Below are 21,890 nucleotides of genomic sequence, written 5' to 3'. Positions count from 1 at the left end.
TCCAGTATGCTGTAAATATCCTGGAATAGCATATGTGATCGTTCTCTCTATGTTCATATATATAGACAGATATACATTTTATCTCTCTCTCTCTCTATATATATATATATATATATATATATATATATATATATATATACACACACACACACACACACACACACACACACACACACATTTTAGATGTGTATAATGGCAATCAACTTTAATTAGATTATAAATTTTATTATCCATTTTTTCCAAAGCACCAATCTTTACTAAGTATCTTGAATGGATGTATGGGATCTTCCATATTTTCCTCAGCTCGAGGTGGTTGAATACTGAGAATATTTCATTCAGGCTGGTGCTTAGTTCTTCCTGTTTAGATGTTTGAAAATATTTCAGTCATAGATTTTTCCTCATTTCTCAATTTAAATTTGTAATCCTGAATCTGTTGGGTGTACCTTTTGTTTAAAAGTGGCATTGGTAATCAAACATCTCCTTAGACAGACTTTAAAGGCACTCAGCTAATATCTATGTGAATAAAATTATGTAGTGAATCATTTTGACAATTACCTAAATGATTCCCAATAAGTATAATGCCAAATGGATCAACTGGTAATAAATCAGATCTCCATTTAAATTCCTTGTATAAAGTATTGATCAGCTTATCTGGATTTAGTGCTTAACGCATCTCAGAATGATCTGAGTATTTTTCTTTGGCATCTTAATCTATAATAGCAGTTAGAAGTTTATCAGAGCATAGAACAAACTTTATCTTAGATGATAACATATGGACGTTGAAAGAAACAAAGCATACTGTTGGCTGTATATAATATATATAATGTGTGTGTGTGTGTGTGTGTGTGTGTGTGTGTGTGTGTGTGTGTGTGTATATATATATATATATATATATTTGTATCTATATCTATACGCAGATCTACATAGCTATATGTACTTATCTCCCTCTTTCTCTCTCTGTCTATTTATATAAATATAGATAGATATTAAATATATAGACAGACATAGAAAAAGAGGAGTGAAACAATTATTAATCTCAGACGCTTTTGTTCAGTGGTTTTGGCCAAAGTCCTTGACAAAAAACCACAACGACCACAAATCCACCATAAAACGTTCAAAAATACGCCAGCAGGTGTATTTTGGCCAAAGTCCTTCTCAGCTATGTCAGATTGGTTGCAGAAAAGCTTATGACACTGCAGAAGGCTGCTTTGGAAGGATTTCACTGAGTGATAAACCCAAGGGAGCTGGAGAACGCTCTCCTACTACAGTGGTACACAGACAGCAGGTATAGTATGAGACAATTTTAATGGCAAAGTTGCATGGAAATGCTACAGTTTGGGGAAGCAGCTAATGTCATTTGCTGCCTCCTAAAAATGATGTCAGCACCAGAGTAGCACAGTATAGTGATTAAGAGAATCTCTCTACCATGTTACTTTAGTTATGATGAGGAAAACAATATATACTGTCTTTGACAGCTACAAAAAATACACTCCTTTGGATGGATTGGGGATCATAGCAAGACACCAGGAAGGTACCACAAAGTTATCCATTTGTGTGTACGTGTGTGTGTGTGTGTGTGTGTGTGTGTGTGTGTGTGTGTGTGAATGTCTAGGAGTAAATTCCAGTGCACATAGGAAAATTGCTGGATCCAGCACAAGGTGACCAAGACTGTTGGTGAGTGTCCCAACCTGCCCATAAGAAAAAAGAAAAAAAAAAAAAAAGGATTATCTGTTCTGCTAGGCTGTCCTGTGTGTGACAGCCCCACTCCACAACTGGATGTTTGGTGTAATACATTTTTTTTATTTTGCTATGTATCACTGACAGACCATGACAGAGGAAAAGAGATCAGAGTATTAGTGATGCAGAGTAGTGTGTGTGTGTGTGCATTTGTGTGTGTGTGTGTGTGTGTGTGTGTGTGTGTGTGTGTGTGTGTGTGTGTGTATGCACTCCACATTTATACTGAGCAGGCATTGCATGGTATGGTGTGTTGCTAGACAGAAAAGTACATTTTAGCTTCTAGGCAGATCAACTCAGGATAAGAACAAACCACCAACTTTCTCATTCATCCTTTATTGTTCTCATTCAGAAAGGATTTTCCAGTTGAGTGAAACAGATTATTCTGGGTGCAGAGCTTGTACTTGATGTAAGAAATGCCAGTACAATCTTTTATAAAAAAAGCTAATTTGTGTTCTGTTTCATGTCTTATGTAATCATATTTTCTTTATGGCAATGAGCAAAACTTACCTTCAGATCCTTCTGGAACATCACTTTGTAATTAGCCGACAAGACTGCTAATCTTAGAATGCATTTCACAATATATGCGTAAAGAAGTTCAGTTACTGGTCTATATACTCACATTAAAAGCTATATAGTTGTCTTTCCAGTAATATTTCTTTATGGCAAACAAAAGTTCTGGAAGTTCCTAGTTGGCAGTGAGTTTGTACATGGTTTTTGACTGGTATGACCACTATGGAGCCAGTATATTCGCTTCCCTTAGTTCCTCCTAGTTCAGGAAATACAATGCCTTTGGAGATGTGCATTATGACTTCAAGCTAATACCATAGACTTAACATGATTTGAGTTTTTACATTCAGAAAAAAGGAACAGCAGACAGAATTTTGTTTCATAGTTTTGTGAAACATTTGCATCATGTAAAGCCTAAACTTTACACATGGAAAATTATATGATGTGAGAATGTTGCTGAGAGAGTTTTGTTCCAGTTGATGACAATGTTAGGGCAGATTGTTGCATATGTTTAAAACTGGCTCTGTGTTCCACTCATCAGCGTCAGTTTAGATAATCTGAAAAGATTAATATAAGCAGTCTACTTAACACCGAATCTGTGATAAGAGACCTTGGGACCCAGGTGGACAGTAGTCTGTCCTTTGATAGTCACATCTCCATAGTAGTCAGGAAGTCCTTCTACATGGCACACCTCATCATAAAAGGGTTCTCATCCAGGAAAAAAGAGGTCATTGTTCCCCTCTACTCGACACTCATTAGACCCATTATATAGTACAACGCCCCTTTTGGAATGTACCTCACAAGACATCTGCAGCAGCTGGAAAGGCCACAAAAGTACCTCACAAAGAGGATTACTGGTTTCAAACAGATGCCCCTACACTGACCATCTCAAATAACTCCAGCTTTACTCCATAGCATATCATCTACTCCAAGGTGATCTCTGCCTAACATATAAAGCTATGTCAAACCCAGAGCTGTTGGACATGCTACACCTAAAAAAATCCAATCCCTCCGAGCTACACACTCTAAGGACCTAAACCTTGTCACCACAATAAACAGGACATGCTGGAGAGATAGATTCCTGTCCCAGAGACTTCCCATACTCTAGAACAGGCTACCCATCTATGTCAAGCAAAGTTGTCTTCATTAGCATTCTTCAAGAAAAATCTTGATGAGTGGATGGGAAATAGAAAATACACCCCGGGGATCACTTCTGTGTCTCTGCTCAACAGTGGCACAGGAAAATAACTTTCTTGGGTGGAGTAAGCCAGGGAACCTTGTTGGCTAGGCTTACGTAGGCCCTCAGGCCGATAACCTAGTACCTACCTATGAACCTATAAAATCTGATTTTCTATGATTGTATGATGATTTTCTTCAAATCATAGGACACAACCTTGCTAAAATTAAGGCTTCAGCATGTTAGTAACACAGAGAGAAAGAAAACTGCAATAAGCACCATAACAGTGCAGATTTATTAATTTTCTACCAGAACATCCGCTAAATTAGTTACTCTGTCTTATAAAACCACAGCGCAAATTCAAATTCTCTTAATCCTTGCAAAGAATAGGTTATGACCATAAAAAAATGGTAAATCTGTTTACAAGGTAGAGTCTCTAAAGAGAAGATGTGAAGGAATGTTTTGTAATGTTGATTTTTCAAATCAAGATGCAGTAGTGCAGGTTTTATTAAGACAGAAATTAAATATTCAATTTGTAGAGATTTGTTTGATATAATTTGAAGACGTGTTTGAGATGTCAGTACTTCATTGCCCTTGGAACTGCTTTTCTTTCAGTTTTACAATTAAGACATCATGCCATATATCTACAGCTTGAATGCACTGACTTCTAATACAATATACTGTTTGTGTACTAGATGGAGACATTTATGAGAGCTTTTTATTTTATTTTTGTTATTTTACCTCTTTTTTTTACAAGGTTAAACATTTTAACCGAGAATATTATTTCTGCGAGTAGGTGATGCTGTCCAGCCAGTTGGCATGCTTATAAAATCATGAGGTAGAAATGGAATTTTTGAAGGAAGCAAACACAAATCAAATGAAAAATGATGAACCCCATATCATTAAAATTAAAAGAACTGTAAATTTTGAGCACATGTTTAGTAGCACCTAACTACATAAATATAACTGTATGTGTGTGTGCGTGTGTGTGTGTGTGTGTGTGTGTGTGTGTGTGTGTGTGTGTGTGTGTGCGTATGTGTCAGCAGTGTCAGTGGCACAATCACACTCACCTATAGTGCAGAAGGTTGTGAGTTCTATTCTCACATCAGATAAATCAATTGCTGACAGTGCAGTGCCATATAAGGGAGGGGCGATGCTGTACACTTGATTATATTATCCTTCGGATGAGAAATTAAACTGATATCCTATCTGCTTGAGTTAGTGTACCTCAGGGAGATACTAAAGATCCCATGGTACCTATCAAAAAGAGTAAAGGAAGTTCCTTGATGCTCTGGCCAAATTTCTCCTGGTAGTACAAGTGCCACCTCGGGTCTTCCCTGAAATGAGACTGCTAGTCTAGTGGGACTGGCCTGGTCAACAGAGAATAAGTAAAAATACAATATATAACTTGGTTCAAACACAAAGGCACACCACTGCCTCAAATATTCCACGAAACTCTTTATTGAAAGTAGAACAGTAAGCGCTTTCGTGTTGCACAAAAGGCTGCTTCAGATTTAATGAAATTTTAAAAGCAAACTGCCATTAAATAGCTCTTCATGCATCACCTGACCCATAATTACCTACAATTAAAACCTTAAAGTGGCAAACATAGTCATATATCCAGGTATATCTATATAAATATATAATTAAAATGCATAATATATATATATATATATATATATATATATATATATATATATATATATATATATATGTATATATATATATATATATATAATGTGTCAAAAACACTATATATACAGTGCTTTAAAATATACATATAAGAGATATAGAATGTATAAATAATTTACTAATAAAAACTTACTAATAAAAAACTCTCTATACCTGCATGATAATGCTTGATAATACTAATATGGGTAAACACAATCATAACTAAACTATTTATCTAACACTATATTAAAAACACCAAACCATCACCACAAGAAAACAAGTATGTATAAGGTAACTAAGAACGCTACTCTCTTTAGCAAGCATGACGGCCTATAAATAATGACATGGGTGATATGTGGAATAACTAGCACTAGATTGAGGTGTAATGTCCCCTAATGAGAAATATATATAACTAGTACTGTGAAACCAAGTAAGGATTCAGCGAATGACTGGTCTATCTTTCAGAAAAGGTTTCTGGCTTACCTTTTCATTGAGGCCATGTCCCTTGTCTGCCTGATATCTCAGGATCCATTTATTTTCCTCCTATTCAGTGTAGCTCTTTATGTTCTCTAGTCTAATACTGGTTCTAATAAGCTCTATGGCCATAAAACTAAATTTATGACTTAAATCATTGCTGATAGTATTCCTCGCTAAGGCATTATGCTCATCTTCTAGTCTTATGGTGTACAAGTGTTCTCTAACTTTCTCTCGTAATGTTCTATTGGTCTTTCCAATATAGAAAGATTCACATTTCAAACACTGAGCTAAATAAACCAAATTCCTGGATTTGTAGTCAGTGTAGTGCTTAAAACTATACAGCTTCCCAGTATCAGGATGTTTGACGGTGTTGTCATTCTTCATGAAGTTACAGTGATTACAGCTCCGGCAGGCAAAAGTGCGTTGCCTATCTGACTGTACTATATCTTTATTATTATCCTCATAGCAAAGTATTCTCTGAAGTGATTTAGTGTTCCTGTAGGAGTATCTAGGTCGTTCCCCTACTATTTGTAACACTGTATCATCCATGGTCAGAATATTCCAGTACTTGCTAATAACCTCATTGATTTTCTTATTGTTAGTATAGGGAATGGTAAGCCTCTGTGTCTGATTACTGGTGTCTCTTCTATATGAATGATGTCCACCTTGTTTAAAGAAGGGTTTGCCCCTATCCTGTCTGACCATGGATATAGTGTCTAATACTCCTGCACTCTCCCTGTCTTTATATCCTCTTTCCTTGAACTCATGTTTGAGTTTATTTATAGTCTTATCAAAAGTTCCGTCATGGCTGGTCAACATAGATACTCTTAATCCTTGTCCTTTTACTATATTTTGATACACATGAGGAGGAAGCATACTACTCCTATATAGTAGTGTATTTTTTCTACAACTCTTCCTGTATAGTTGTGTCTGAATCTCTCCTGTGCTCATAATAATAAAGACATCAAGAAAATCGATCTCTTCCTTAGAGGACTTAGCTGTAAATTAAAGAAAACTAGTGGTGCCATTTATATATTCAAGAAAATCTGTCAAACTCTTTAAACTGCCTTTCCATATTAAAAAGACATCATCCACAAAACGTTTATAATACCTAATATTCTCACTAAACACCATATTGTTCATTACATAAGTGTGTTCCCAGTAGGCCATCACAATATGTATATATATATATATATATATATATATTTCTCGGAGGTACAGGCCAACACGGAAGGACTGTGGCTGACCAAGTTCGCAAACTGGGCGCCATAATCGACTCTCCAGCAGACACAAGCATCCTCCAAAAGGGCTTCATAGAAACAGACAACTGGTGCCAGAGCCATGGCCTCAAGCTAAATGCCAAAAAGTGTATAGTCATCCCCTTTGGCAAAAACAAAGTGCCCACAAATTACCACATAGGTGGTAATCCATTAAGTACAGAAGAAGTAATTAGGGACCTGGGGACCCAAGTTGATAGCAATCTCTCATTTGACAACCACATGGCCAAAGTGGTTAGAAAAACATTTTATATAGCCCACCTAATCATGAAGGGATTCACATCTAGATCAGGGGAGGTCATCGTGCCTCTTTACTCATCCCTCATCAGGCCCATAATTGAGTACAATGCCCCTTTTGGGATGTACCTTACCAGACACCTGCAGCAACTGGAAAGACCCCAAAAGTACCTCACCAAGAGGATCAAAGGGCTCAAACAGACGCCATATGCTGCCCGGTTAAAGAAACTCCAGCTCTACTCAGTGGCATACCGCCTGTTCAGAGGCGATCTGTGCCTGACGTATAAAGCCATGTCCAACCTGGAATAAATGGACATGCTGCACCTCAGAAAATCCAAATCCCATCGAGCTACGCGCTCGAGAGACTTGAACCTCAGCACTGAAATAAATAGGACATGCTGGAGGGACAGATTCACAACCCAGAGGCTCCCTTCACTCTGGAATAAAATCCCAGTCCAGATTAGGCAGAGTCCCTCATTGACTCTCTTCAAGAGGAATCTTGATGAGTGGATGGGAGATCATAGGTTTACCCCGGGTATCACTTCTGTGTTACTGTTAGCCAATGGCACAGTATACTAACCTCGAAAAAGGGCATAGCAAAATTAATTTAAAATGGGTGGCGAAAGCCAAACACATTCTCGCTAGGCTTATAAATGCCCTAGGGCAGATAGCCTAGTATGAACCTATGAACCTATAGAAGAGACACCAGTAATCAGACACAGAGGCTTACCATTCCCTATACTAACAATAAGAAAATCAATGAGGTTATTAGCAAGTACTGGAATATTCTGACCATGGATGATACAGTGTTACAAATAGTAGGGGAACGACCTAGATACTCCTACAGGAACACTAAAACACTTCAGAGAATACTTTGCTATGAGGATAATAATAAAGATATAGTACAGTCAAACAGGCAATGCACTTTTGCCTGCCGGAGCTGTAATCACTGTAACTTCATGAAGAATGACAACACCGTCAAACATCCTGATACTGGGAAGCTGTATAGTTTTAAGCACTACACTGACTACAAATCCAGGAATTTGGTTTATTTAGCTCAGTGTTTGAAATGTGAATCTTTCTATATTGGAAAGACCAATAGAACATTAAGAGAGAAAGTTAGAGAACACTTGTACACCATAAGACTAGAAGATGAGCATAATGCCTTAGCGAGGAATACTATCAGCAATGATTTAAGTCATAAATTTAGTTTTATGGCCATAGAGCTTATTAGAACCAGTATTAGACTAGAGAACATAAAGAGCTACACTGAATAGGAGGAAAATAAATGGATCCTGAGATATCAGGCAGACAAGGGACATGGCCTCAATGAAAAGGTAAGCCAGAAACCTTTTCTGAAAGATAGACCAGTCATTCGCTGAATCCTTACTTGGTTTCACAGTACTAGTTATATATATTTCTCATTAGGGGACATTACACCTCAGTCTAGTGCTAGTTATTCCACATATCACCCATGTCATTATTTATAGGCCGTCATGCTTGCTAAAGAGAGTAGCGTTCTTAGTTACCTTATACATACTTGTTTTCTTGTGGTGATGGTTTGGTGTTTTTAATATAGTGTTAGATAAATAGTTTAGTTATGATTGTGTTTACCCATATTAGTATTATCAAGCATTATCATGCAGGTATAGAGAGGTTTTTATTAGTAAGTTTTTATTAGTAAATTATTTATACATTCTATATCTCTTATATGTATATTTTAAAGCACTGTATTTATAGTGTTTTTGACACATTTCATATATATATATATATATATATATATATATATATATATATATATATTTTTTTTTTTATGCATTTTAAGTATATATTTATATACATATACCTGGATATATGACTATGTTTGCCACTTTAAGGTTTTAATTCTAGGTAATTATGGGTCAGGTGATGTATGAAGAGCTATTTAATGGCAGTTTGCTTTTAAAATTTCATTAAGTCTGAAGAAGCATTCTGTGTAACGTGAAAGCGCTTACTGTTCTACTTTCAATAAAGAGTTTTGTGGACTATTCGAGCCAGTGATTTGCCTTTGTGTTTATGCCTCCATTATCCTTCATTTTGTATTACAGAGGCACTTTATTCTGAAGACTGAGTTTTTTGCTGTGATATAACTTGGTTCCTTTAACCCACAATAGTTATAGTGTAAAGGAAGAAATCAGTTGTAGTAAACTGGAGCATCAGCATACATACCGTGTTCTTTTGGTACAACTCTTGGTTTCCCCGTCTTGTTGACTCTTGAAGTGTGTTTATTATTTTAATGTAAATAGACTAGACAGCGTGAAGTCATTGAGTTTAATGTTAATATTTTAACTATCAACACATTTTAAATTTTGTTTGCTTTTTGCAGGCACATAGATGTGTAATGTACCATGCCAGGCAACAACTGTCCAGCTGATGCACAGAGCAGATGAGTAAGGCTGTGAGCTGTGAATAAGCTGCTTCTGTGTTGCAGGGTTTGATGTCCTCAGTTTTCATTTACTTACAGTGTGGTTCTGACCAAGTCACTTCTTAGGACAGTGATCCTGTGCTGCCCTGAAAAAGGACTGTTGTATGCAGTGACGTGTCCCATACTGTTAGTAAATGCATTCCCATTTGTCTTTTGATTTCCTGCACCCTTCATGTAGTCCCTAATTAGTGCTTTACTATACACTGTTTAAACATGAATCCTAATACATATCCTGTAGTTTAATGGGTTACCAAATGCATTTCAGTAAATCTGAGTTCCAAGGGAAGAGGCATTTACTGTCCCACATGTTTAGTCTGTTTTTAATGTGAGTCTGTTTTGATAACAAATGCCTATCAGTGTTTTTGCTGTAAATTTGAAATAATTTTAAAATGAATCCAATTCTTTGTGATCATTGTAAAAGTGAAAAAGAAAATAATATGCACTCAGACAAGATTTATATGTTATGGTAATTGGGGAGAGACAGCCAAGTAATTGGATACTGGTATGGCTGGGGGGGGGGAGGGCTTGTCCATTTCACCATGATCTGGCTCTGTACAGGAGTCTGTATGCTTGTGTGTGTGTGTGCGTGCGTGCGTGCGTGTGTGTGTGTGTGTGTGTGTGTGTGTGTGTGTGTGTGTGTGTGTGTGTGTGTGTGTGTCTGTGTGCACATTTGGTGGGAAGTACCTGTGCAGCCATGAAGCATGGGCTAGTAAGGGTAGCACTAGAAAGGTCAGGTCAGTACAATTGATTCAGAGACATGGTAATTAGCCATTAAACAGGTGTTTCTCAGATTACTTAACCATATCTTTGAAATGGAGATCACTGTTTTCACACTACATGGTAGCCCTGCATTGACTAACTAGAGCAGGAAGTGACCCTAGAATAGACAAAGAGAAAGAAATTGGGGGGGGGGTCCTAAATGAAAGACCAGCACTGGTAGAGTTTCTAATAGAATCTATAACTGAAGCTGCCATAGAAGGAGGAAAAAATTAGTAGAGCATAAAAAATATTGCACGATAACTAAGAATCAATAACAGGGGAATATAAAGGATTGGGAAGAGAGACTGAATAAGCAATTCACAAAGAAACAATGGGACGATATAGGTATGTCTCCCAAATATGCAATAAAATCTAGAAGATTTAGGATTTTTCCTTGAAAATGTTTACGTAAATACTTTTATACCCCAAATAGACTCCAGAAAAATTTTCCTTAGGTAGACAGCAAATGTTGGAGGTCTGATGGGGAAGACATAGATAATTGGGAGCATATTTTCTGGGAGTACGGTGAGTTGGCAGATTTTAAAAATTCCCTGCAGGATGCACTGCTGGAGGTGTTGGCTGTACAGATTGGTGTGACAAGGGAGATGATTTTTCTGAGCTATGATACAGAATTGGAATTGCCTAGACATGCTAAGACCTTGCTGTGTCTAATTATGGTGGCTGCCAAAAAAGCAATTAACAGAAAATTGAAATCAGAATCTAACCCAACTATACTAGAAGTAGTTAATATAGTAACAGACAATAAAGAAAAAAAAGTAGATCAAATGCCAAAAATCCAAAGGATGTGAAGAAAACAGGTCCCAATTGAATTAACCAAGGTTTTTATTGCCTCCACACACTGGAACACGCTAAAACACCACAATAGATGAACAATAAATCCAAATCCACATGAACGCTATTCAGGTACTGCGTTTTCGTATTCTCCACTCCACTTCATCAGATAAAATTATACATTCTCCAAACCATTTATATACCTTCCCTAATAGAATAATTAACTTAATTAATTACATCACGTTAATTTGAATTTTAAAAGGGCAATACTTATGTACTGAAATGTCCATAAAATGTTAAATAAATTATTTAAAAACTAATGTGTCTCTATTGCTCCTCATTAATAAAAACTTTTGTATATAAAAAGTATTAATTTTAAAAAATACTTTCTTTATAACATAGGACAACAGAAGTTTAATTAAAATAAAATGATATTAATTTCCACATTTTAAAAATGTTAAAATTAGTAGATGTCTGTTGAAAACTGTGGTCTACATTGCCATCAAGTGGTTGTTTCAAAGTATTGCAGCTCTTCTCTCTAAAAAAATATTTTACATATAATATTAAGTATATGTTAACATTAAAAAAAATACATTTTATTTTAATAGGGGTAGGATGCTGGTATGTTCATTCAATCCTGGTGTATTGTATGATTCTAAAGTCATTTGCCACCAGAGTTCCCTATATTCCAGTTTTTCTTCCCAAGGTCCTCCCCTAATGTCCCTTTCAGTGTGTTCAATCACAGTAAATGTGTAACTAGCCTCTTTACATAGTAAACTGTGCTTATAAAGTGCGTTACTTTCCTTACAATTTTTGATGTCATTTAGATGTTCAAAAATTCTCCTTCTCAATTTCCTTTCAGTTTTTCCACATAAAAGGACTGACAAACCTTACAAGAAACAAAATAAACTATTCCCATTGAATCACAGTTATAGTGATACTTATCATTCACTATTAACCTATTTCTACTTTTTATGTTAATGACATTATTGTTGGAAATAGCTGTGCATTGGGAACATCTACCACATTTATATGTCCCCTTTTTCCTTTTGTCTTCAGAATTTGCTATTATTTTATTTTCCAGTAGGTTCCTAATACTTTTTGAATTTCTATACACTGTCTTAGTTGTATATATGTTCTCCTTGTCTAGGTCCATCAATTCAATGAATTTATTCCATTCATTATTAAATATAGTTCTTATTCTGTTGTTAATACTGTTGAATTCAAGCGTAAGAGCTAGCTCAAACTTCCCCTTGTTGTTACTATTATTAGCCATGTTTTCTACGTTATTCTTCATATTACCCCCTTTCACTATAGGTAAAAATCTATTATTTCTACCTTTAACTACTTCTTGTCTAATATTATAAATAAAATCATCTGGGTATCCTCTATCTTTAAACATATTTTCCAGCAGGTCACATTTTATCAAAAATGCTTCATCGTCACTAGTCATTCTACATCCCCTTACAAACTGTCCTTTTACGATATTCCTTTTTACATGAAGGGGATGTGAACTATCAAAATGTAAGAAAGAATTACAATAAGTTGGCTTTCTATAAATTTTGGATTCTAGTCTATCTCATTTTTTAAAAATTTCTACATCCAAGTATTGTAAAGCATCATAGGAAATGTGATAAGTGAATTTCAAAAAATTACTGGAATGTTGGAGATATTCAAGAAAAGCTTTTAAGGTTTCCTCATCCCCCATCTAAAAAATCACTATGTCATCTAGGAACCTACGGTATATAGCCCATGAAGAACTGAATTCACTATTCAAAATATTTTTTTTTCTTTTCTTTTTTTTTTTTTTTTTTCCTCCCAATGGGCTAATACTAAATTTGCATAGGAGGGGGCACAAGCTGCCCCCATAGCTACACCTTGTGTTTGTTTAAAAAATTCTCCATTGAAATATAAAAAATTATTCTGTAGTACTAAATCCATTAACCATACACTAAGGAGTTTCTCATTAAGAGTTAGGTTCCTATTCTCATAAATGATTTCTTCAAACATATTACTTTCTTCGGTATAAGGGATGGAGGAAAACAAATCAATGACATCAATAGTGACAAAAGTTAAGTTGTCAATGTTATTAAAACCAGAAATGGTATTTAATAAATCCCAAGAATCTTTAAGTATATGTTCCCTATCCATCCATATTTTCTTAATCTTATTATCCACGAGTTTGGCAAGAGAATGAGTTTTAGACCCTTCCGCACTAACTATGGGTCTAAAGGGAGGATTTTCCATGTTCTTATGTATTTTGGGTATACCAAATATTGTAGGAATTTTTGGTTTCTCTGTTTTCAAAAAATTATAAGTATCATAGTTTATTAGCTCATCAGTTAACATCTCATTTAAAGAAATGTCAATTTTATTGTAAGCTATGTTAATCTCATTCCTAGATACTACTTGGTATTTAATTCCATCCCATAAAATATTGCTCATTCTACTCTCATATTCAATATTGTCCATAACAACAATACCCCCACCTTTGTCCGGTTTCATTATTCTTAAATTAACATCCATTCTTAACTCTGTTAAAATTTGTTTTTCTTCTTTACTCAGGTTGTTATAAAATCTACTTCCTGTTAATTCTTCTTTTCTGATTTCCTTTTCTAGGATTTTCTCCAGATTTTTAAGGTAGGGGTTTAACGGGGGATTATAGATGGACTTTCGTTTCAACTTGACGCTGTCACTGTTGGTAGAATTGTTAGGTAATAACATTTTTAAATTAATTTTCCTGAGAAATAATTTTATTTCAATCAAGCTCTTAGCTATATCACCTTTGGTGGAAGGTATAAATTTGAGTCCTTTAGATAGTAATTTGAAATGTCCCTTCTCCAACTCTAAGGAACTAAAATTGTAGATGTGAAAATTATTGTATGTCCATTTGTTTCCATCTCTAGTAATGTGTTCTAAACCAGGGGGGATAGTGGTGGGTAAATCAGAGGGTAGGTTTAATATTTCCCTCTTCCCCTTCTCCCCCCCCCCTCCAGTAAAAATTCCCTTCTCTTCCACCTTGTTTATTCATAATTCTCTCAGACCTCCTCAGTGGGGGAAATTCCTCATCATATACATTACCTACATCCTGTTGTTCACCAGTATCACTAGAATCAGCATTCGCTTGATTATACATATAGTTATTGTAATGTTGAACTTCTTTATATTTTTTATGTGGGGGGTTGGGATAGCTTGTTTTATTCTTATATTCGTATATATCCCTTTCCATCTTTTTAGTTTTCCTATCTAATAAAACATCCATACTTTAATCTATATCTTTCCTCGTGTTAAAATATTTAGCCTTCTCTTCCACCATGGAAAACATGAGATCATTGGTTATCACTTTATCAAGGGCTTCTATGTCCTTTATGATATCATGCTGTATTCTACTGTTTTCCCTAACCATAAGCTGCAACATATCTATACCACATTTGTTGAAAATTTCCAATAGTTCCAAATGAAAATCTGATCCAGGTGTTACATTATTAGGGTATTTGAATACCCTTAACCCTTTAGGAACTATGTTTTTTGCAATGCATTCATTCAAGTACATATTCTCCACATTTAACATTCTATATTTATGCATAAGTTTATACAACTTATTTAAATTGTCTTTGTAAGTGTAGTTATTGTGCTTGGCTGGAGCACCACTAGATATATCCTTAAAAACAAATTTTTGGTTCAACCAGTCGTTTAAATCACGACCAGAAGTAACAGTACCTTTATCCAAGTCGGAATTGTTATTGTGCGTGTTCCGCTTATCAAAATGAAGTCCTCCATTAGCTTCCCCCCTTGAGAAATCTTTTAAAAGTCTTGGTGTTGTCGCTGGGTTGAAAGTCTCCCTAGGTAGGTCCTTTTCGAAGCCGGCGTCTCCTTTCGCACCAATAAGCTCCGATCCTGCTCCTTCCTGCAAAATAGCAGCCACTGTTTCCAACCTTTCGGTCACTACGGGATTGTTGGTAACATTCTTACCATGAACGGTTAGTAGGGAGGAAGCAACAGGGGTAAGTAGGTTGATCAGTTCAGTTAACTGACCAATCAATTTGCGAGCCAAACCAAGGTCTTCCTGCTGACTGGCAGGAACTTCCTGTTTCTCCATAGTCCACGTAACCACCAATAAAGAAAAAAAAGTAGATCAAATGCCAAAAATCCAAAGGATGTGAAGAAAACAGGTCCCAATTGAATTAACCAAGGTTTTTATTGCCTCCACACACTGGAACACGCTAAAACACCGCAATAGATGAACAATAAATCCAAATCCACATGAACGCTATTCAGGTACTGAGTTTTCGTATTCTCCACTCCACTTCATCAGATAAAATTATACATTCTCCAAACCATTTATATACCTTCCCTAATAGAATAATTAACTTAATTAATTACATCACGTTAATTTGAATTTTAAAAGGGCAATACTTATGTACTGAATTTTATGGACATTTCAGTACATAAGTATTGCCCTTTTAAAATTCAAATTAACGTGATGTAATTAATTAAGTTAATTATTCTATTAGGGAAGGTATATAAATGGTTTGGAGAATGTATAATTTTATCTGATGAAGTGGAGTGGAGAATACGAAAACGCAGTACCTGAATAGCGTTCATGTGGATTTGGATTTATTGTTCATCTATTGTGGTGTTTTAGTGTGTTCCAGTGTGTGGAGGCAATAAAAACCTTGGTTAATTCAATTGGGACCTGTTTTCTTCACATCCTTTGGATTTTTAATATAGTAACAGAGATACAACAACTGGAATTGAGATCTTTGGAAAAAGGGTAGGAGCAAATTACATAGGAAAAAATGGGAATTGTGGGAACAATACATACAGGGAAGGAATGAGGTTTAAAAAAAGGCAGGACTTAAATGAGCTATGTAACGTTTGACTGAAAAATGATTGGGTAAATTATAAGTGATGTATAATGTTGGCAACCGGGAGGTCAGTATGGTTTGTGATGTAACATGGTTGAAACTAGGATTGTGTTGGTGTGGTTTGTATTCATTTTCATAAATGTTTGATTGAGTATGTCATAAGTGATGGTTTAATAAAGATGTTTCTTATTTAAAAATGCCCCCTCCCCACACACACACCCTGCTACTTAAATATATCCACTCCGAGATCACACTACACAGAACAAAACAGCAAACTTACCATTCTGCGCTTCATGACTGCCTATTTAAATTGTAAAAAACTATCCTCAACTTTCTCTTAGAAACACTACTTCCTGTTAAAACCTTACACATTACTATATATCTCTCCGATACTTACCGGAAATTCATAGGTAACCTCAATCATGTTCCCTTCTTACTTGCTATACTACAACATAACACATCTTAGTGTAGTATAGTGCGATCTTGGAGTTGATATATTTAAGTAGCAGGGGGGTGGGGAGGTGCAGGGAGGCTTGCCCCCCTGGTTATATTTGAAGAAGTGTAATATGGTTTGTTTTTATTTGTTTCTGTATGTAGTTGTGCTGGAATAGAGTACATGTTGTTTTCCTATATTTTTTCAGTGTTATGGGATTCAATGTTTTGAGTTTTCAGTGTTTTAAATTTTCAAAATTTTGGTCTAAATGTTTTGAATTTCAGTGGTATGGGCCTTCGATGTTTTAAAGTGAATCCGAATTCAGTAACGGTATTTTAAAAAAACAAATTAAAAAAATCCTAGAGAAAGAGGATGAAGTAATACCTTAGAATTTTAACTTTGCATTAACCATTTGCAGAATTTGTTGCTTTCACTTCTCTCTTCCAGGGAACTATATCAGACTTTGTTCCTTTGGGTTTCTTACTTATCGGGTTATACAATATTAACTTATTCATACAAGATGTTATATGTAATATTATAAATATAATTTTGTTATACAATTTTGTTTACATTGTGTTGCATAAAGCTTTTTATTTGCCTTTACAGTACATGGGCGCATAACCTAAGATTCCTATGTTTTTGTCTTTAACAGTTTTTGTCAACAGGAGACAATGCCAGTTACTTTTCAGTCATGTATCATGACAAAGGACTGTCAAGTGTCTGAATGGACTGAGTGGAGTCCTTGTTTCAAGGCTTGCTATGAAATATCATCTCCTAAAGGTATCCGAATAAGAACTCGGACAATTAAACAATTTCCTGTTGGTGGTGGAGCAGAATGTCCAGAGTTAGAAGAAAAGGAGCAGTGCAGCCTTCAAGGAGACAGCATCCCACCATGTGCAGCGTAAGTGCAACTCTAATTTACCATAGTTCGTTTCTGACAAAATTAAATTAAATTTCATGAACTTAAACAAAAATTCTTTCAAAGTGTTAATGCTGATGTCAAGCAGGATTAGACAAGCAATGTACTTTTAAAATGCAGATTATTTTGTTTACTATAGGTTCGTAGGTTCTTAGGTGTTTACTAGACTAATGACAACAAGGGCCTCTTTAAGCCTAGCCATGCATCCCAAATCTCTGACAAGTTCTGGTACCCTTGAAAAGTGTAAGCAGGGGCTTGGGAGATGAAACATTTTCAAGCAGGGGCCTGGGAGATGCACCTCCATTAGAGACATAGATGCCAAGTCAGGAATGAATTTCCTGTTCTCCATCCAATTGTCCAAGTTACACTTCAATTGGGTTAGGTAGAACCTCTGCTTCACATGGAGGGGGAGCCTATTCCAGGGATGGAGTATGCTGTGGGATACATACTTCTCTCTCCAGCAAGTCCTATTTATATCACAGGCAAGGTTTAAACATCTGGAATGGATAATTCAAGTGTTGTTTGCTTTGCTGATATGCAGGAGGTCCATCAGACTGAGGTCTGATAATGCCTGTATGCCAGCCATAGATCTCCTATTAACAGCTTATAGGAGACAGAATACAGGGATAGGGCCTTGAGGAAGTCTGCAGAGGACATTTTACTTATGTCCTGTATTCTTTTAGTGAGGAATTTCTGTGGTTGTTCCATTTGCTGGGACTGCTGGTTAGGTACATACAAAAGGGTGCATTATACTCAATGATACATCTGCTAAATGCCAAATCCATTAGAACAATGACTTCCTTGGACCTAGATGTCATACCTTTATTTATAAGTTGTCCAACATATAATGATTTCCTCTCTACTGTAGGTACATGATAGATAAAGGCTAGATTACTGTCTATGTGTGTTCCCAAGACTCTGACTACTAGGTCAGCTCTAAGGGGTGTATTGTCAATATGATAGTTACTGGGGTGGATGACTTCCCAAAAGATACTGTTATGCATTGCTTGGCATTTAGTTTCAATGCATGACTCTGTCACCAGTTGTTTGTCTGTGTCAGCCCTTCCTGAAGAACATTTGTGTTGGTGTGGGATTCAATGAAATCTCCTAATTTGCAATCATCTGCAAATTTAGTCAGCCAGAAACCATTGATATTGGCCTTGACTTCAGAGAAGTAAATGACAGAAAGGAGTGGTCCAAGGACTGATCTCTGAGGGGCACCACTTGTGACTTGCCTCTTTGTAGAGGTGGATTCCTTAATTTTTAACTTCCTGGGTCCTGTCTGTGAGCCAGCTGGCTATCCACTGGGTGACATAAAGGTCTGTACTTTACCTCTTGAGTTTGTCAACAATGCCTTTGTGGACTATTGTGTCACATGCCTTGGCCAGGTCACTGTAAGCAGTGTGAACTATTTTGTTGCCATCCAATGCTTTGTGACGTTCTCAAAGAAGTCCACCAGGATGACTAGTCATGACCTGGCCTTTATGAAACCAAACTGGGTTGGGCCCATTGTCAGGAGGTTTGCTACATCAGTATTGATCATTTCCATTATAATTCTTTCCATGACTTTTCATACAAGACTAGTGAGACTTATGGGTCAGTAGTTTCCTAGGTCTGTAGATGGGTCAGCTTTGTGCAGAGGGATGGCTGTTGCTCTCCAAACATGAGGAGCAAAGCCTGTTTGGAGGCTGCAAATAAAGAGCAATTCCAGGCGGCCTGATAGGTCATGTTTCATGCTATTTAGAAGGCATCTTGGGATATTGTCTGAGCCCATTGATGCAGGTTCTTGACCTTAGGGAGAGCATTAGGGACTTGTTTCCTTGTGATGGCAGGGGGAGTTATACTTGATGGTATTTTCTGTGGGAAGGTTGAAGGGGAGATAGGGGTAAAGCTGGAGCTGAATTTGTCAGCCAGTAGATTTGCTATATCTTCTGGTGGCTCCATTTAGGATGATCTCTGCACACAACTGTGTATTGCCTTTGAGGTTGTGGACATAGGTAAAGAATGCCTTGTGGTTGACCTTGGCCTGGGAGGCCAAATTTCCATCAAATTTGGCTTTGGCAGATTTTATTTGTCATCTGAGTTCTTTGTTTAGTTTGATGAGAGTGATTTTATCCTGTTGGGTGCTACACCTCCTAATTTTTGACATGATTTTCCTCTGTCTGTTATACAGTCTATTGATTTTGTGATTCTATCAAGCTGGCTTGTTTTTTGAGATAGTTCTGTACTTCTTCTTGGTGGATACAGCTGCCTGTATGCAGCTGTTAACATGTTTCTGTGAACAGTTCTGCATATGCAGCAGTGTTCTCAGTGTTTATGAGAGGTTCAGGTTTTGCCAGATTATCATTTAATAGCAGGAAGTTAGCTTTAGAGTAGTTTCTGAATATTCCAAGGTTAGCTGTACAAGTTTTAGTTTTACTTCAAAGGAGACCATTTTGAGGTCTGACCTTGCCAGAGAAGACATTACACTAGGGAGTGTGCAGCACTCTCTCATATTAGTGAGGACCAGATCCAGTATGGTTGCACCCATAGTTGATGTATTGACAGTCTGGTCCAGGGAGTTTGTGTTTACAAAATCCAGGAATCCCTATGCCTGTATGTTTGGTGTCATATAGGATTCCCATCTCCTTTCATGCTGACAAATATTGCATCCCTTTAAAATGACATCAGAAACTAAGCCGATAATTAAAGTCATACATCTTTTGTTCTTATGGTGGCATCATCCTTGGAGAAGGTAAAATGCTGATCAATGCTAGGGTCATACCAGCCTGGGACAGATATTCCAAGAGCTCCATGATGCTTCTCTTCATATAGTCTAGGGAGGTATGTCTCAGGTTATCTATACTCATATGGACTATGACTGAGTCACACTGGTACTTGAGGTCCAATAATCTGAGTCCTTGAGTAATGTGGTGGATCCTAGCCTCAATAAGCAACTGACCTTGACTTTCTTCTTAGCCTGGTGAGTGGGACATCAGTGTGTCTCACAATGGAGTCTCCAGTGACCAAAATATTGGATTGTGTGGTGGCTTGCCTTATGGTTTTAAAAGTAGAGGCTCTATGAGATGTGACTGTATGTGTTGATATGGGTGTTTTTTAAAAGAGTACATTCGAGGGTATTTGTTATGTGTACTTCATCTAGGAGGACTTTGGGTTTTGGAAGGTTACATTTAAGTGCCTCAGCATATGTGATTTTATATGTCTGCTTCAAATTGTGTGTGATGGGTGCAGCATGTGCACTACTGACAACCTTATTGACATTAAGAGTACTTTTTGATGAGAGCTTTGTCTCTAGTGACATTATGTAAATACATCTCTCACATACCATATCAGTTTGTTTGAGAATTAACTGGATGTCAGTAAACATGAGACAATTTCTGCACTGCCTCAGGATGCCCATATCCACCTAGCTGGTAATGGAGATACTGGGAAATCTAATATGTATGGTAACAGGCCCTTTTTATTGATTAGACAGTTGGAGTGAGAATATAAGTCAATGTCAGGAGTATCTAGTTTGCTACTCTGGGTACAGTGCTTGTCACTGCAAACTAGTTGTCCTTTATGCAATTAGGTATTGGTGAAATTTCAGCTGTGCTTTTACAGGAAAAATGTCACTCTAAATGTCCGTGTCTATACAGAGCACTGCCAAACACTTGAGGGGAAACTAATAAGTAGACCCTGAAAATTTAAGGATGAAGCATTTAGACAGATATTCTGAAGTTAGAAGCAAATAAAGCAAATACTTAGCTTGTCAAGAATGATGAAAACGGGAGAGTCACATGAATGGCTACTGCCTGGCTACTATTAATGCTGGTCTCACCACAGCTTCACTCTGCTGGGATACAATGCTCCTTTGCTTCTTCTCTGGCCAGAAGCAAAACATTACCACCAATCCCAAGATGAGAAGCAGGTCAGAGCCTGTTTAGTGATCGACAGTCTTGTCCCAGATGATGCAAGGGTTTGTAGGCTTGTTGTAGCCTTTTCCTGGTAGAAGCCTTGAATAGCAACCAGACCAATCAGGAATGTCAGTCACAGACACTGAATGCCCAACCAGAAACAGTCAGGAAGCAATGCGCTATCCTCCTTCTCTCACCAGGAGTAGAATATAAGGACAAATTCCATGTTGTCACCTATGAAGCAGTTATTAGGCTTTCTGGTAGTCAGCAGTCTCCAGGAAATACTGTCTCTGTGTTCCTTCTCTCACCAGAAGAAAATAGAATCACTAATCCTATGATCAGGAGTGGCCTTATGTCAACTGGTGCCCTAGGCAAAAGGGCTCCATGGCTCCCCCCACCACACCTCCTGGTGCCCCCATCCTGGTCTACCTACATCAGATAAATACTGAAAAAGCGCCCCTACTAGAGTGGCGCTCTAGGCAGTCGCCTAGTTGGCCTATGCCTAAGGCCGGCTATGCCTATGATGACTACTGAGAGGCAGAATGTCGGCTCTCCAATAACTGTTGGTCTTGCAATAGATGTAGTAGATTTTATGATAAGATGGAAAAAAATGGCTAATATCCTAAGCATGGTAGTGTGCACTAAGCAGTTAGATATGAAAGAGGGAGTAACTAAA

General features: G+C 36.9%; 1 protein-coding gene across 4 annotated transcripts in view; it reads left to right on the top strand.

Moving 5' to 3' along the window:
* THSD7A (thrombospondin type 1 domain containing 7A) overlaps nt 1-21,890 on the top strand; it is a 2,877,792-nt gene that overhangs the window by 1,164,192 nt on the left and 1,691,710 nt on the right. For all 4 annotated transcript variants that reach the window (XM_044066751.1, XM_044066750.1, XM_044066748.1 and 1 more), the window contains exon 3: nt 17,052-17,300. In XM_044066751.1, the coding sequence (XP_043922686.1) occupies nt 17,052-17,300 (249 nt within the window). The remainder of the gene's footprint in view (nt 1-17,051; nt 17,301-21,890) is intronic.

This window comes from Protopterus annectens, chromosome 3.part1 (assembly GCF_019279795.1).
Source record: "Protopterus annectens isolate FY-2018-M chromosome 3.part1, PAN1.0, whole genome shotgun sequence".
Lineage (NCBI taxonomy): Eukaryota > Metazoa > Chordata > Ceratodontiformes > Protopteridae > Protopterus > Protopterus annectens.
This window is presented reverse-complemented; position numbering and strand designations above follow the sequence as displayed.